The sequence below is a fragment of the Astatotilapia calliptera genome, chromosome 14 (genome assembly GCF_964374335.1).
Source record: "Astatotilapia calliptera chromosome 14, fAstCal68.1, whole genome shotgun sequence".
Lineage (NCBI taxonomy): Eukaryota > Metazoa > Chordata > Actinopteri > Cichliformes > Cichlidae > Astatotilapia > Astatotilapia calliptera.
In genome coordinates this window covers 4,178,664-4,196,774 of record NC_137435.1, presented here as the reverse complement: position 1 = coordinate 4,196,774, position 18,111 = coordinate 4,178,664, and the positions used below count along the sequence as shown (strand labels likewise).

General features: G+C 39.7%; 1 protein-coding gene across 2 annotated transcripts in view; it reads right to left on the bottom strand.

The window, feature by feature from the left end:
* Positions 1-17,238, bottom strand: part of myo7aa (myosin VIIAa) — a 59,311-nt gene extending 42,073 nt beyond the window's left edge. For both annotated transcript variants that reach the window (XM_080289347.1, XM_080289348.1), the window contains exons 1-2: positions 16,788-17,238; positions 11,410-11,477 (exon numbers count right to left, since the gene is read on the bottom strand). In XM_080289347.1, the coding sequence (XP_080145473.1) occupies positions 11,410-11,427 (18 nt within the window). In that variant the 5' untranslated portion in view covers positions 11,428-11,477; positions 16,788-17,238. The remainder of the gene's footprint in view (positions 1-11,409; positions 11,478-16,787) is intronic.
* Positions 17,239-18,111: the final 873 nt, after the last annotated feature.

Below are 18,111 nucleotides of genomic sequence, written 5' to 3'. Positions count from 1 at the left end.
GAGCGTGGCTCCTCCTCAGTGGTATCAGATCCTCCATCCTCCATGTGCTGCCGGCATACTCTCACCACATGAGGCGTATCGTGCACCAGGAGGAACCTGGGACCCACTACAGCAGCGTAGGGTCTGACAGTAAGTCCAGGGACTTCATCCTGATACCTGATGGCAGTCACGGTGATATTGCCTAGCGTGTAGTGTCTGTGTGTCCGTCCATGGATATGCCTCCCCAGACCATCACTGACCCAATACCAAACCAGTCGTGCTGAATGATTTTACAGCTATCTTAATGTTCTCCACAGCTTCTCCAGACCCTTTCATGTCTGTCACACGTGCTCAGGATGACCCTGCTGTCATCTGTGAAAAGCACAGGACTCCAGTGGTTGACCTACCAATACTGGTATTCTATGGAAAATGCCAGGCGGGCTTCACGGTGTTGAGCAGTGAGCACAGAGCCCACTACAGGACGATGGGCCCTCAGGTCTCATGACTTTTGTTTCTGATTGCGTGGTCAGAGACATTCACACAAATGGCCTGTAGCTCTGCCAGTGCTCATCCTTTTCTTCCTGTCACAAAGGACCTTATACTGGTCCCGCTGATGGCTTGAGGACCTTCTGCGGTCCCTGTCTCCTGGAATCTCCTCCATGCACTTGAGACTGTGCTGAGTGACGCAGCTAACCTACTGGGAGCGGCAATAATGATGTGCCATCCAGGAGGAGCTGGAATACCTGTGCTACCTCTGTAGGGTTCGGGGGGGGGGGGGGGGGTGTCCACCTGTAAAGTTGTTCCTGTTTTGGGGGGTGTGTCATTGTTGTCTTTCAGCATTAACAGTCCCCTTAACTGACCAGCTCAATGCTCACGAAGTTTAACTGAAGCTTACTCTGACTGACAATTATTCCCTTAGTGTGTTGAGCAGTGTACAACACTATGAGGTCTTTAAGATACTATTGATGGGGGCTTAAAATGCAGCTCTTTGTACATGAGCAGGGGATTCTAAATTAAATTCTGGATTGAACAGGGAGAGAATGAAGAGAAGCTAAAATGGGAAGCATGAGTAAAAGAAGTATACACACATAAACAGCCATGTTAAAAACGTAAACACACATGATCTCTTCAGATGACCCATGAGTCAAAAGTGACCCAGAACAGAAAACCATGCATAATTATTTTAACACACAGTTCTGCAGTATTACATCAGCATTCTTCTCGTGTATAAGAAAAAAGGCACACGTAAATAACAAAGCAGGGAGCAACACAAATGCTACAGATAAAAGCCATGTAATTATGACTCATGAGACTTAAGACACAAGCAGTGTCAGCATACCGGCAGCAGAGTGCTGTGTTTCATCACAGTGTTGACGTTGCGTATCAGCGCCCATTTGGCCTGATCCTTCTCATAAAGTTCCACATAATCCCGACGCTTGAACATCTTCACGTGCACAGTGAAAACTTACTTACAAGCACGCTCACAGTTATATCCAGAGGTAACGGTCTAGAGGCGATACCCACACGTATGAGAGGAAATGTTTCGAAATTGTTCAGATGTTCATTGAATTTTAGTTTCTTGCAAAATTCTCCAAAATCTTCAATGTTTAACAAACGAAATTCCTCCCAGATCACAGGCACACATCACCTCTGTTTGTCTTCACCGGGTTTATCTAAAAAAAAAAAAAAAGTTGGGGTCGTGGGGAAAAATAATTCCAAGAAAAACAGGTCGAGTATCAGTCCTCTTACAGTCAAACAGCTCTGCCCAGACCAGGGTCCTGTTTTCTGACCTTGCTGGATGTAAAAACTTCAATAAAGAAATCAATTTGAAAATGTGCAGTAAGTTTCCACTGTAACATTTTGGGACCAACAATCCTCCTGCTCTCTCGCTCTCTCCCAGACTCTCTACATCACATTTTGTTAACCCATCCCCTGCTGCCCATGGCAACCAGGTGTCACTTCCTCCTCAGGTGTGTCCTATGGTGTTGGATTTCTGCCTAGATAAGCCCACTGCAGGCTCCTACTGTCATAAATACGCTGTAGTCACCACAGGATGCATCACATAAGTAAAATAATGGCCTTTCACTTTCAGCTTAAATTTGAGAGGAGGGTAGAATTTGGTCATTTCAGATGCTGTCATGGTCCTGAGTCGGTGACCCAGTGTTTTTGAATTATTAATAGTCTTTGCTTTCATTATTATTTAGAATTTCTAGTCTCTTGGTTTCTGTGCCTCCTGTGTTTCATGTTTAGTTACTCTTGTTTCCGTGTTTGTTCCGTCTGTTCCCCTAACCAGTCATACTCCATGTCTGTGTGTCTAGCCTTGGCTGTGTCCCAATTCAGGGGCTGCATCCTTCGGAGGACCCAGCCTTCGGCGTCTATGTGGGGCTTGTCCTTCGAAGACCGAGAAGGCTGGAAGTGTGAGGCTGAGATTTGTATCACCAGCTGTCTCGGTGGAGTTAAACTCAGCTGTCTGCTCCTTGCTCACTAAAATATATCAGGACGTGAGTAAATTCTCGACCATCTCACACTTCTGTTTAATCAGTTTTCTGTTTGACGTTTATTCAGATGTGTGAAAACTATAACTTTAATCTCAGCCAAACCGATTTACTCAGGAACAAATGAAACACTGAAAAAAGCCAAACTAGCATTTTTAAGTTATCTAAGTGATTTATATATCATGTTTAACCTGAGTAGCGAAGGACTGCGCAGGTCTGAAAACAATGTGCTGGGAGTCCAGTGTTCTCGCCGGCTCGAGTGAGCCTTGACCACCCAGTCAGCTATCGAGCTGGTGGGTAACATGTAATATGTGATGTCTTGATAAATCAAGCAGATATTTGAAGTTTACAAACCTACTTTCTTGAAAATATCTTAAAAGTTTATTTTGTGACCCAGAAAGAGTAATATTTCAAACTCTTTAGTCGTGCTCCTCCGCCATTGCTGCATTTTAAAAGTATTTTTATATTATTATAAAAATATTATAAATAATGATTTAAATAAAAAAGTATTGAAAATAGTAATAAGAGTAATATTAAAACTAAGTATTTGCCGCCATTGTTGGAAACTGGAATTTGCTGGACCACGCTATGAATTCTGGGATAGGTTGGGCCACGGAGGATACACCCAACCCCCCCTGAAATTCGGCGAAATGAAGAATGGGTCGGCCGCATTTGGAGCAGCCTCCTAATTGGGACAGCCTTTGTCGCCCGGCTGTGACATAATAGGCCAAACCAAAACGGATTAAAAGTTTGCACATAAATAAATGACGAGTGAAACTTGCCCAACCACAAAGAAACTCGTTGAAAAGAGATCTGATGAGATCTCTTTGAGATTTGTCTATAATGTTAAAGGTAAAAAGTAGCTTTTGAGTTGTAGGAAAAAATGTCTCTTTGCATCTAAATTTGGTGAAAATGAAATGACTTACTGTTCCAGACTTACTCCAGAGAACAACGTCTTTGCAAATAAATAAATGTCAGATTAGAGCCAGACCTTTCTCAATGTGAGGCAACGCTGCTGACTGCTTCATCACTGCACTGCATCAGTATGTGGGATCAAAATGTTTTTGCTGTCCAGAGGCTTGTACAAATAAAATATCTGAACGGACTGGCATAAACTTTGATATGAATAATAATCTGTCTTAAATGACCCACTGACCCAGACTTTTTTAGTTTTGAGTGGATGGGTGGAAAATTTAATTAGCTTCAACTCTAAAACATCCTGTCGGCCATTATTATTGTTTTTGACGGTTTTATTATTGGTTTGTTTATCTTCTTCCTCTCCAACTACAGAAGAATGCCAGCCGTGTTCAGCATGAGACGTGAGCTCTGACTCAGGGGTGAGTGTGTCACCATGAATAGCTGTTTGAGTGTGCGTTACATATAAGTCACTTTAATTAAGTAACTACTCCGTCTAGCCAACTGAGCCACCTGAACATTACACCACCAAGCATCTGTCACACACACACACACACACACACACACACACACACACACACACACAGACACACACACACACACACACACACACACACACACACACACAGAGAGAGAGACCACATGCTGAATTATTTAACACAGAGGATCTGTTTGGTGTCTGTCTGTCTCTTAGTTTATATTTCTTGTTGTGTGCCGCTCTCTTTCTCTTTCTCTCTCTTTCCCTTCATTTTCTTTTCCATGTTTCCTTTACTGCTGTTATTTCTGACAAACAGCTGTATGTTACAGTGCTGAACACTTGCTGTAGGTTTGGATGGTAACTGATGAGCTTATGGAAACAGCCCTGAGATCAGAGAGATGAGTTTGTTACTTGAACAGAAATCTAATTACACGACTACAAACAAAGTTTAGTAAATATTATTTCTCATATGCATCGACTAACATAAACATTTTTTCTTTAAGCAAATTTTTAGAGCGATTTTAAAGACATTTTGCAGCCAATTTCAGCATTTGCATTGCATTTCTATTTCTCCATGAATCTGAATATTTCCTGCATCTCTGTAACACAGTATAATGAAGTTATCTGATGCATCTATTCCAATGTCTCATCATGGTGATTCTGAAAGTGTTGGGAGACTCATTTTCTTTGTGACTGTTAAATGACTGTTAATGTTAATGTTAATGTGAAGCTATGAAAATGTTTTTAAAGAACTATAAGATGAGACAGATTTCTTCCTTGAGTTTGTCCTTTTAGCTCCGCTTCTTCAGTTCACCTAACAAGCATTTATTTGGGCTAATGGAAGAAACTGGAGTACCCACAGGAAACCTATGCAGGCACATGGACATGTACAGAACTCCACAGAGAAAGACCCCACCCAGGCAGTGACTCCTTACTGCAGTGGGTTATACATCTGCCTAACAAGTGAAACACAAATAACTTGGCAGCTGCTCAAAAAACTCCCAAAATCAAATATGTGGATCTACCTGCTGATAATCTGAGCTTCCCATTTAAATACCAAAACCAACAATTCCTCAAACCAGGCTCACACTGGCCTGTTGCCCAGTGTGAGCTGGGACAGGCTCAAATAGGCCCTGTAACCATGTTTCAGGGCAGTATTCCCCCCACGGCAACCCCCAGTCTCACATTAACAGCTTTATATAGAAGTCATTCAGAGATCAATGAAGCCCCCAGGTCAACTAACCAGACAGCAAATGGGGACATGACCCACTGAACAGCACCGGGAAGCTCGTGTGACCAACCAGGATATAAAACTCTTTGAGCCACACACTTCATTCTGCACAGTGTTAATACTATAGTAATCTCAGACATACAGTTTTCAAGTTTTCACACTGACACCCCACTCAAAGCTTCTGTTTACAAGAAGCAACCAGTCAGAACAAAACTGTCTTAAAGGGAGAAGGAGGGAAGCTTGTTTCAGACAGAATAAACTGAGAGCCTTAAAAATGCATAGAAATTATTATTTTGAACTGTGAATCATGCAAAGCTACTTTAGAAGAGTCAAAAAATAAAAACTCAGAGCAGAAAATTAGCAAAATAACTTGATTTAAGGTGCTTTAAGGAGGTCTGCAGGTTTAGAAGAAACCATTATATTTATAGAGAGCATCTTTTCTGTGCTTTTTCAGTTGAGGGGAAGTTAGAATCAGGCAGTCTCATATGGAAAAGTTATATATAAATCTTATAAAGTTTGTATCTGTCTTGTGTGAAACTTGTATGAAAGCATACAAGAGTGAAAACAGATATAACATTCTTTGAAAAATTATTGAAATGAAACTTGTATGTTTTGAATACTTACTAAAGAAATATATGAAAGTGGCCACTTTCATGAGTAAATCATATAAGCCTTATATGATTCACTATATGAAGTAGGCCACATCTGATGCAAGTCTTTATAAGTTTTTTCTATTTCTTTTCCATATGTGGTTGTCTGGCCATCATAAGAAATAACATTAATTCAAGCAAAACATGTAAATTATTAGTACTTGTCTTCAAAGATGATTTAAAGACTCAAACTGTTGTCAAACTTGAGCTTCTACACAAACATGAAAAATATCTTTTGCCAAATGGGCCTCGTCTGCAGACACAGCAGCACATTATGTCCTGCCAGTTCTGTACTTTTTCCAGTTTACATGAGACTGTAGAGTAAACTACAACTTCACTGATACAGAACACAGACTCATGAAAAGCACATACGCCCTGCCGTCTCATTCTTTGGACAAACGTGACTGAGACGAGCCACACTGATGTAATGTCCATGCTGCCTGCAGTGGATGGGTGTGTGTCATCACCTCTTTCATCAGGTAAATAATTCAGGCCTGACATGAGCCAGGTACTCACTTGCAGCTGCTATGGTGTCTCCTGTGTGGAAAGGTAACAAAATGCAGATAGAGGCCTCTGGATGTCAACTATGAACCACGGTGTCCCCACGTACTACCCGTATGAAAACAGTTATTCCTGTTTCAAATGATAAACTATGAATGTACGTCATTCTGCTCCCCGTTCTTTTAATGGGGTTTAAATTTTATAAGTGACTTTGTAACAATGCTTTTGGTAAGTAACCCACATTTAGTCTTTTTCTTGAATAAAAATGCAAACAATAAAGAAAACCCTGCCCGAGGATGCTGACTCCTGTCACACTTTATCCTCTAAACCACAAGATGTCATTTTATCCCATCATTTATTGACTGGCATGATGCATAACATGGGGTTCCTCTCACAATAGAATTTTCCTTGACTTTTAGGGCAGCAAGCATTAAGTAGCTTTGATATCTGTTATTTGAAAATGTGTCCGATCAACAAATTAATGTCACAAAATCTCTTGTCAATGAGATTCTTAGTCTAAAGGCTCCGGCCAAGTCACAACTGTAACTTTTATGCGTCTTGTTACTTTCGAAGGTTCACTTCAAGTTACACAAACTGTTTCCAGAGTGTGTGAGTATCATCTCACCACTGCAGACTGCACAGCGTCCGTCTGAACCTCTTCTTCAGGTGAGTCTGCCCTCTGCTGGAGTTTTTGAACATTTTAGTAACAGTTAGTCTGAAACTGTAGCTGCAGGTTACGTTACTCAAATTGTCAACGCTGTCACCAGATCTCAGTCCAGTAGAGCACCTTTTGGGATGTGGTGGAATGGGAGACTCACATCGTGGACGTGCAGCTGACAAACATACAGCAACTGTGCGATGCTGTCATGTCAAAATAAACCAAAATCTCTGAAGAAGGTTTCCAGCTACTGGTCTATGTCATTAAAACAGTTCTAAAGGTAGGATGGAGTCAAATCAATGCTGGCAAAATGTAACTAAAGAAGCCACTGACTGTGTTTCTTTAAAACCTTATTTAACCATTAGGGGAACTTTTAGGAATTAGAATATATTTTGTGAGAATTTCCTGGTCGATATTTGCAGCATTAACCTGGCATGATGTCAACAGAAGGAGAAACCAGAGCTCCTATAAACGATAACCTACATAGTGACATGCAAACTCAAGACTGAAGGGCCCCAAACCTAGGACACTCTTAAGAGAACTTACACACGAAAACCACACACTGCCGATACAGCTAAACAAGCCTCCTCACATTTTGATTATATGGGAATAAACCAACCTAAAGAGACATTCGGATCATTGCAGAAATCCTGAATAATCCAATAATTTAAGACAAAGGCGGACGAGACAGTTATTAAGTGAATATACGAGCAACAAATGCATTTACAGCTAATTTGCATTTAGATTGGAGTGACAAATCAAAGGTCACAGGATAAGATATGATGATATGCTAATTGTGCCATAAAATCATAAACAGGCTCTTCTTTTTGCATCAGTGAACAAATAAAAGCCCTCTGCAGCGAGCACACAGAGAAAATAATCTTTGAACAATAAATTCACAAGAAACATTCATGTTGAAAGAGCAATAACACAGCAAGTTTTTACACAGTGCAACTACAAAGACTGAAACTGTGTGGCAAAAGCTTATAGACTCATATTCTCCCACAGACTGTGGATTCTCCAGGTGCCACAGACAATCAGAAATGGAGGACAAGCTTGTTGTTGCCACCTGTGGGCAGCTGAATGATTAAACTTTGATTTCCTGCAGAGACAGGACAAAAAAGGGGAGCTTAGATTCTGAATTCCAGGTTTTTTATTTGTACTTGTGAAGGAAGTGCTTAATATTAATATGTGATTGGAAACTTAACAAAAAATAATTTTACAAAATTTAAATTGTTTAATGTCTTGCACCTTTGCACCTCCTACTGGCCTTGCAGTGACAGTGTAAGAGACTGTGAGTTGCCTGGGATCAACCGTTCATTGTCTACAGCTGAGAAGCTGTAGATATGGTACGTCTCAGGTTGTTTTCAGAGGGACACCACTTCTTTTGAAGAGTGCCATAAAAGCTAATATTTCTTTGGCAAATTTAAGTCATTTATCATTCGTCTTTTAACTCCATTTTTGATCTTGTCTAGATGGTTAATGCATCGTGCTCATCAGGTGGGCTCTGGCTATGCCTCTAAGCTGAACTGTTTAATGTTTCACGTACCACATATTAGCATTTTATCACATCAAGTGAGTGTTTTTACACAGCCATTCTGATCAAACTGGCGTTCTTAAGACCCAGTCTTAGAGTCCTGCTTGGAGATATACCTGCAGCTTTAGGTGTCTTGTTACCCTTTCTGTGAAAATGGTTCCCTAGAAGTTATGCAAGCTCTCTCCAGAGTCTGTAAGTATCATTTCACCACAACAGTGTCTGTCTGCAGGTTGTGGTCTGCCCTCTGCTGCTCTGCATGAAAGTTTTACTACACCTCTGTCTCACAACTCAAGCAGGCGTGTTTGGTAAAGAGCAGATATCTCTGAATTATAGTCTATCATAACTACTGGCGTCTGTTTGATGCTCCCATAAACATTTAGGAGGTTGATGGATGTTACTACTTTCACCAGAAACAGAGAACTATAACATAATTACATAACATTATTAAAACACAACATAATTATAATATAGTCTCGTATCTAATAGTTTATAATCTTTTTGGATGGATAGTATTATATGGACATAAATGGGTTTTAAAAAAATAATTCTTCAGCCCATGGCCACGCCCACTGTGTGCAGCCAACCACACACAAATAATGGATATGTGCCTGCTGATCTGACATCACAAGACAGCCATCTTCACAGACCCCAGAGTTTCCCACAGTCTATGAACTGAAGAGCATCGTTGAGAGCAATTCAAAGAGGCTCTTTGTGGCTTCACAAATCAATAGCCTGGTCTTAGGCCCCGGAGGAAGTAGTTTTCGTCTGAGGATTGATTCGTTTAAACATCTGAGAACTGAGCACCTCACTCCCCAACACCTCCCTTAAACTGTGAAGCTTCAGGATGGAGGACGTGCAGTGAGGTATGGGGAAACAAGGGGACAAAGGAGGTCATAGACAAAGAAGGTGGGATGGTGATTCCTCAGCAGGTGATGACTGATTGAACACAGAACACAGATTCTCCTTGGTGTTAATGTGATGGTGCTTCAAAGTGAAAATTTATCCTGAAATCAGCAAACATATGCTAGATAAATGGATCGTTTCACATAAGACTCTTAAGAGATACCTGAAGGTCTTGAAACACTGTCATCGAAGGTTTGGGCGTGGACGGAACAATTTATTAAGGAAATAAAAATGATTAATCGCAGATCACCATAACAGTACAGTGGACAAATAATGTTAAATGTATTTATTTAATGAAATCACGCTTCAGTTGGTGTAACATGTGCTCCAGCTGATATTTAGAAGTAGACCATTAATTAATTAGAGCTATTTAACGTAAATAAACACAGGTTGGGGTGAAAGAAGCCAAACAAAAAAGCCAAAATCCTACAAGAGCATTTTGTACTATGTAGAAAGGATAAAATAAACTATGAGAAATGTCAGAGAGATTTATTTGATATGTACATAAAGTGTAGTAGGAGTGATCTTCTATGTGTATGTTTTTAAGCAATGATGCCGTTGTCTCAGGTCATGTCTCACTTGGACTACTGACCCAACTCAGGGCTTTATAGGTCACCATGTGACCTGATCACAACGTTCCCTCTTAAACTTTTAAAGAAAAGACTCAAAACCTCTTATTTTTCTAGCAGCAGGTGATAACTCAGCATAAACTAAAACACACAGCAATTTGTGTTTATAAATGACAATCATTCAAACATCCCCTAATTGGACCTGAAGTTTACCTTGATGAGGGTGGTGCATTTGTAGCTGAGGCGGCGTATGTTTGGATCCCAGCCCTCCAGCGCCCAGTCAGATCCCTTCCTGTTTATTTTCATTGCCATGGTTACCACATTAACACCTGCATACTGCTCATCTACAGAAAATCCTTCATGTTTAAAAAAAAAAAAAAATCTTTTTCAAGCCAGATTTGACAAACGACTGCTGATCGGGACTTTTCCAAAGTAGAGTAATAAAAAAAATATGTACATAAAAATTCCTTTTTCCATGTCGTCTTCCAGATTCAACAGTTGCTTTATTCCACGGTCGAAGTAAAAATGTCCTGCTCCTGAATTATTTCCCCCAACTGTCTGTTTTTCCTCCTCACATAAGAACCTAAAAAATGTATTCCACTGACTGAGTAAATCATGCCTCCTCTCCTGTTTAGTTTGGTTACACCTTTGCAGACTGGATAAAAGTCAGAGTGTGTCTGACGAGACAAACATTCACAGAAGAGATGGGTGGCGTATTATTCAATGTATTTGCTTGTTCTGTTGGCTCGCCCCATTTGTGCCTCTGCAGCAGGGGAACGCTGTCAGGGCTCATTAGCTGATCAGAAAAGAAGACAAGTTCAGCAGCGCATTAACTAAGTATCAAAGAGGTTGATACAAAAGTAGTACACACACACACACACACACACACACACACACACACACACACACACACACACACACACACACAGCATCTTGTTTGATTTGACTGGTCTCCCTGTTTACAGTGTGTGCATGCTTTTTAAAGAAAGAGTAAATAAAGTGGGAACACTGTAGCTTCAGATGTTCTTTCTTCTTTCATTATTTTGTGTCATACAGTATATGTTGTTACAGTGGTGAATGTTTGTGTTAAACATGACAAAAGCTTCACATGAGGTCAGCTTGCATGCCAGTCCCTCTGTGCCAAAAGCTCCAGCTTAAGAGTACTCCAAATGCTCTGTTTCATATGTTTTACTCTCATTTCTGTCTGATGTCACTGATTGCACGTATCCATAGTATGTTCATCGAAAGTGCACAGTTTAGCCCTACTAACCCAACCGGCTGTTCAAATCATGCAAACCTTTTGTAGTAGAGTGTAACAGTGAACGATTTGGAGCTGGAAAGGAGTATGTATGTGTGTGTGTGTGTGTGTGTGTGTGTGTGTGTGTGTGTGTGTGTGTGTGTGTGTGTGTGTGTGTGTGTGTGTGTGTGTGTGTGTGTGTGTGTGTGTGTGTGTGTGAGAGAGTGTCTGTGTGTGTGTGTGTGTGTGTTTTCACCTGCTGTAAAATGACCATGGCCCTGGTTTTTATCCTTATGGTTGGACATCAGCAGTCACCTGTAGACTCTAATGAAGAGAGTGAGAAATAGATTCGTTTATTCAGAGTTTGCTATAAATACATGAAAAATGATAATGATTCAGATCATCTCACAGTGAACTCATCATTATGTATATCATTATGAATTATAAGGTTTTGGGTCTGATGTATAATTAGAAACAAACAGAATAGACAAACTGTATTGAAATAAATAGAGACTAATACAACCTCAACTAATTTGTCAACATGGCGGCAGGTTGTAAAGTAGTGCCCGAACATCTGAGAAACTACAATGTTATAAGCTGCCATACTGATTAATTATAGAAAGTGCAGAGGCCTTGAAAATTACTTGTTCCCATTTTCAAATACTCACTCAACAAAGTGATTAATAAAACACTTTTATTAATCATGTATCAGTAAAACAGACGTTCACTGATAGAAACCTTTATAAAGGGCTCCAAGGGGAAAATAACTACTTACAAATGGCACAAAAATGCCACATGAAACTTTGCCAAAGTTCATTAAGAGAGCCTAATGAAAACTGGCAGTGCATTCTACGGTCAGATGAACCCAGAATAAATGAATCTGGGTCAAATGAGGTCCAGAATGTCTGGCACAGATGAGCTTGGGACCATCACTGTGCAAAAACATGGGAGAGTGAGTGCTGGTATGAGTGCAAAAAAACAACAACACACAGCAGAGGCACCTGAACAGTATTCTGTTACAGTAAACAGGATAACTGGGTTTGTTCTTTTCAGGTCACTCGCATGCAAACAGTGTTTATGCATGTGTATCTGTGTGCATGGGAATTAGTGTTAATAAATTATTCAGGCTCCTCTTGATGAAGCTTCAGGCTGATCCTTTGACTTTTTGACGTATGACAGCTGCAACACCTCAACCTCATTAGACGCTTTGTTTGGGTTTCTCTTTGAACCGCAGCACAGCTTGAGTTACACCAGAGCTCTGAACAGAGCCTGGTTCAACCTTTAAGACCGCCATTATATCAAATCTAAATGTTCTCCGGTGAGTCAGGTGTGCAGTGCACTTCAGACAGGATGTTGTTTGATTTGCCTTCTTTTCATTCACTTCAAAAGTTTCCTTAATTTACATCACAAACATTTAACATCTTTTACCAAACTACCTCTAATTGTCTAATTTTAACTTTGTAGTAATCAGTGGTTTTTCTATTATGGTGTTATTATGGTATAGAAAATGTCTTCAGTTTTATTCTTTATTTTGTTTATTTTTATAGAGCTGGGAGGAGGTTTTTGGATTGGTACGTCTACATAAGTGACTAAAATATTGTCACCTTAAACTGAAGCAACAAATTCCTGTCTGAAAACTGAACTTAAACAAACAAATTAAAAACTAATGAAAGGTACAAAACTTTAATACCTATGACCTCAAGAAAATTAAACAAATAAATAATATTGTAATATTTTCAAAAATAAGCAGGTAAAGCCATGAAATCTTTAGCACTTTTGAAAGAAAACATTACTGTAATAATTGTCCAAGTATAAAATAAATGCTTTTTGAATAAAAACTGTTATCAGATAAGTCTAGAGGAATAAACAGAAAGCAGGAATAATACAGCCAGTGTCAGCCAGACTACAGGGTGTAAATTGAAAAAGAATTTAATTCCAGCTCGATGTCTATTGTTGCATTTAACTTCTTTTGTCCTTTGTTTCTCGAGTCTCTCTCCCTCACTGACCTTTGCTAATTCTTCCGGGACTTTAAGGGTCACAAAAATGGTCTAATAATAACAACAGAGAGAATTACCATCACATACATGTCATACAAACACATGAAATGTCTCTCTCTCTCTCTCTCTCACACACACACACACACACACACACACACACACACACACACACACACACTATCAATATTTCAGCATCTAATTACCCCAGCAGGGGGCTGGGACAAAGGTTGTGTGCAGTCATGCCGTGTATGTCTGCACGTATCAGATTTTATACCTGTACATTAATACACAGTAGCCAAAAAAAACCTCACAGTGTAAGTGAAACATCCTCCAACGGTGAGGCAATGTTTAGACGGACAGAAACAAAATGATAAGGGAAGAAAGAAAAGCAGTGATAGGAGTGACTGTAAAAAAGAAGAAAAGGATGTAAATGGAGAAAAAACTTGGAGTAAATAAAGGGAAATGTGAAAGAAGAACGAAGGATGAAAAGCAGGAAAAAGAGTCAAACAGAGAGAGAGCAAATATTCACAGATAATTAAAAATAGGAGGACAGGTTAGGCTGTAGGAGAGGGTGAATAAAGAAACACCTCTCTCTAAACTAGCTGCAAAAGTATGCAAGCTACACAAGAGAGGCTACCTCCATGTTTAAATGATTTATCACAGCTTGTGTCCTTCTAGCAGGGCCTTCGAGAGAGGACATTTGAAACAACTACAAACGTGTTTTGAGCTGCAAACACGATGTGAGCATATCAGTATTTTATATCATATCAGTTCTGAAAGTAAATTCTGGTTTACAACCTTTTTAGCAATACTTCCTGCCAGTGCAGGGGTTAGTTTCCACCTCACTTCCAGTAGTTACTTTATCTAGTGAATGTTTAGTGTCTGTTTTTGCTGTTAAAGAATGAGGAATGTTACAGGATAAAGCACATGCCCGCCCCTCCCTGACCCTGATTCTGCTGAAGGTTTCTTCCTGTTAAAAGGGAGTTTTTCCTTCCCACTGTCACCGAGTGCTTGCTTGCACCGAGTGACTGTTTTTCTCTCTGTTACTGTAGGTTCTTTACCTGACAATATAAAATGCTTTGAGGTGACTGCTGTTGTGTTTTGGTGCTATATAAATAACTCTGAATTGAACTGAATTTGACTTCATGCAGCTTTAATTCTTTTAAATACCAAAGAATTGCACTAAGAACTGAAACCACTAAACCCTGACTCGTCTCTCTCCTCATGACAGTGTGGAAGCTGGATTTTTGGTTTTAGAAGACTTTGACACGGCTGTGCTTTAGAGAGCGGTGCTATTGTCACCTAAACCTTATCAGCCTGAATAACCAGAGCGTGCTAACAGTCTGTGGACCTAAATCTAATTCCTGCTTGCCCTTCATGACCTACTGATAGGCCTGAGGGAGGTACTGCATACCCCCCACTGAGTCAGGCACACTGGCTAAATTAAAACCCTTTAATTGGACAGCTGTGAACTAATATGGTCCAAAAGGCAATCGGTTTTGGGTAGCTTTCCAGGACAGACCCACTTGAGAGAGACTGGACATTTTAGTTACTGTGACAAAAAACAAACAAACAAACAAACAAAAAGCTTCCATTTACATAATTTAAATGAAAGATAATAATTTAAATGAAAAACTGTAAACCACATGATCAATGCGAAGTCTCCATCCTGCATAGTTTCTGTGTTTATTAAATTAGATATATGAAAATTTAAGCATTTGTAATGCATCCCACGCAAACATGCCTTTTGCATCACATTTGGTTTAACACATTTAGCTGCTGTGTATGCATAAAAAAACAACAAAATTCATGTGACTCATGTAATTTAGGACAACCTCGATGGGTGTTTGCCGGAGCTCTGCAGGCCTCATTTCTCCTCAAGAATAGCGTTTACAAAAGTGGGTACCAGCATGACGCAGCCAGAACCACAGAAACTCTCAAGATGCATTTTGTGTAATGCAGAAAAAAACAAATCAAGTCGAGAGCATTTATAGAGCACCTTTTAAAGCAACAAATGCTGAGCGATGCCGACGGTCTAAACACATAAATGCACCTATAACACATAATAAATCAACCACTGCCAGCTAATCAAGATCAAATTTAAAACAAAGTCAAACTTGCATTTTTAAAGTATTAAAAGTAGTGGCCTGTTCCTAAGCTTAAGGGTGGCAACTGAAAAACCAAAATCCTCCTTTATTTTAAATCTGGATGCAGGAACCAGGAGCATCTGGTCAGATCTAAGCAAACTGGTTGGGACACGAAAGTAAACAAGTCCCACCAAGTTATGAAGGAGCCAATTATTAAGAATATATTCCCTATATTTTTGACAGTGTCCTGCCATTTAGTAAACCAGAGGAGCGAGCTTCAGCTCAACTTTATGTACTCATTAAGCAACTTTCTTTATTCCCCCTGATGAGATAGTGTCACCAAAGAGCCCATTTTACTAAGACAACCCCCCCCCCCCCCCCCACTAATTTATTTATGGATTAATAAAGTATTCTGATTCTGATGATTCTGATGAAACCAGAATAAATACCAAATATACACTGAACTCTACTTTAAATATTTCAATTGTTTCTGCATGCCTGCAGACTGTACTATATGAAAAACACATCTCTTACAGTGACAGTATCACATGTCATGTCTTCAGCTTGATTCTTTGCCTCCAGAAAGACAAAAAGAAGTCAAATAATTCAGCTGATGCTGTTGTTGCTCATATTAGCTGGTTGTGCTGAAACATTAGTGTCAACATGACCTTTAGGCAATGCCCAGTTCAGGAAATATGCATTGTAATGTGCAAATTAAAGATAAAAGTATAAAAGCTTGTGAGTACCCAGGGAGGGAGCAGGAGTAGCAAACCTGCAGCACTTTATGCTCAACATTTAAAGATACTGCAGGTTTGATACATGCAAACAGTGTGATCAGTAAGAATTGAAGGAGGAGTGTTAAAAAGGAACCAGAGATTAATAATGTGCAGCTGAACAAAGTATCAAACAAAAAAACAAGGGCCAAAAGAGAGAGACCTTTTTACTGACACCGATCCCACAAAATAACGTGTTTACATTTGAAATACGATGTCCCGAAACAAGTCACACTTCAGCCAAATATCATTCATATGCTGAATTTTCCAGTGTTTAAATTTGAGGGAAAATTGTTCTGAGAGGCAGATGTTCAAACATGTTCTATTTTTTTGGTCTATTTTCTGTATAATAAAAGTGGTTTCTGTCATGCATTTAATATTATTATTATTAAACAGCCTGATATGATACCAGTGCAAAAAGCAAATAGCATTAAAGACGCAGACTAACATCCCTGCTTATGTTTACATGATTTCTGAACAACTGCTGTTTGATGAATACTGCAATGCTGAATTTGCACGGGTATTTTGTCTGTGTGATTACTGCATCGATATAATTCAACATGTTGTAAACTTGTTAAATAGTTCTCTTAATATTTTAAGAAATAAATAAAGACATGCCACCTGGAACACCATGTGGGAACACATGGTGATCCCTTAAATCACACACACACACACACACACACACACACACACACACACACACACACACACACACACACACACACACACAGATTTAGGAGATTATGAATAAAGCCAGTATGCCTCTGTAAGCCTCACCAGTTTGCGTGATCTGAACACTTCTTGCCTCTTCTGTTTCACTCTCCGTCTCCTGTTGATCCACTGCTGGTCTCGTTTCAGACGTCCTGTGTGGTGGATGGAAGGATGAAGAAAAGGAAAAAAGACTGAAACTGTTGTTAATTCCACAGTGTGACACTTTTTTTGTCCTTTCCACACCTTTTCTCGTATATATGCTTATTTCCAGTCTCTAACTTTCTCAGTTTCTTTCTCTCTTTCTTCTTCTGTTTGCTTCCAGTGTTAAACTCTCATACATGACTAATTCTCTTCTTCCTACATCTGTTTTTGCACATTCTCTCACTCTTCCTCTGTGAAGTCATATAGAGGTATAAGAATGGCTCCCTTCTCCTCCCTTCCTCCCTCCCTTTCTTGCCGGTATTAAGAGTGACACGGCAAGCTGCTCATTCACTGCCACTGATCCCTGTTTCCCTGTGTGAGAGAGACAGAGTTAGTGGGGGGTGATGTGGTTCAACATAGAGGAGGTTGTAATTAGACACAACATACACACACACACACACGTCGGGCAGAGAGAGAGAAAATGTTGCAACAGTTGCATCAATGCAGACAAAAGAAAATCGTTGCATGCACTACTTTCATAAATAGGCTGCAGTAAAAGTCTATTTCTGTCCTTACGGGCACAGTCTATACTGATGTGATCTCCTAAGGGCTGATTATTGGACCCCAACATTATGCCCATTTAAAGGACCAAAAAGCAGTAAGAGTACACATTTTTACCACTTGTAGATTTTATTGTGCAGTATCAGGAGAAAGTCTATGTTCTCCTAACATAAACTGGGCTTTCTCCAGATGCACTTGTTTCCTCGTACAGTCCAGAGACATGCATGTTCGGTTAATTAGCAGTTTTCTTTGGGCTGTAGTTCCACATGTGATATTTGAGTGGCCAGCAAGACAAGAAAAGTTCTATCCATTTCCAATTTTCTGCAACAATAACAATACTTAACAGAATTAATGAGACTCATGTAACGAACTCTAAAATATCCACTTTCAGTACTACTCTCCAAAAGGCACAAAGCACAAGGGTCCAACTAAGTGCCTCACACACAGGATTCACTTTGAGCACCTTAACGATCCAGTGATAAGCTGTTAAAAGTACAATAAGAGAGAGCAGCAAAATGGTTTGATCAGTCAGAAGATCAGCCAAAAACATGTACTGAGTTTATATCAAGCTAATCTTTAAGTTTAAAAGTTTCAGGAGCAGTACAGATTACTTCTGAATAAAACGTGAGAAAGCAACTAAGATGCATGCATCTCCCCATATTTTTAGGAAATGTCATCTTGTTAATCG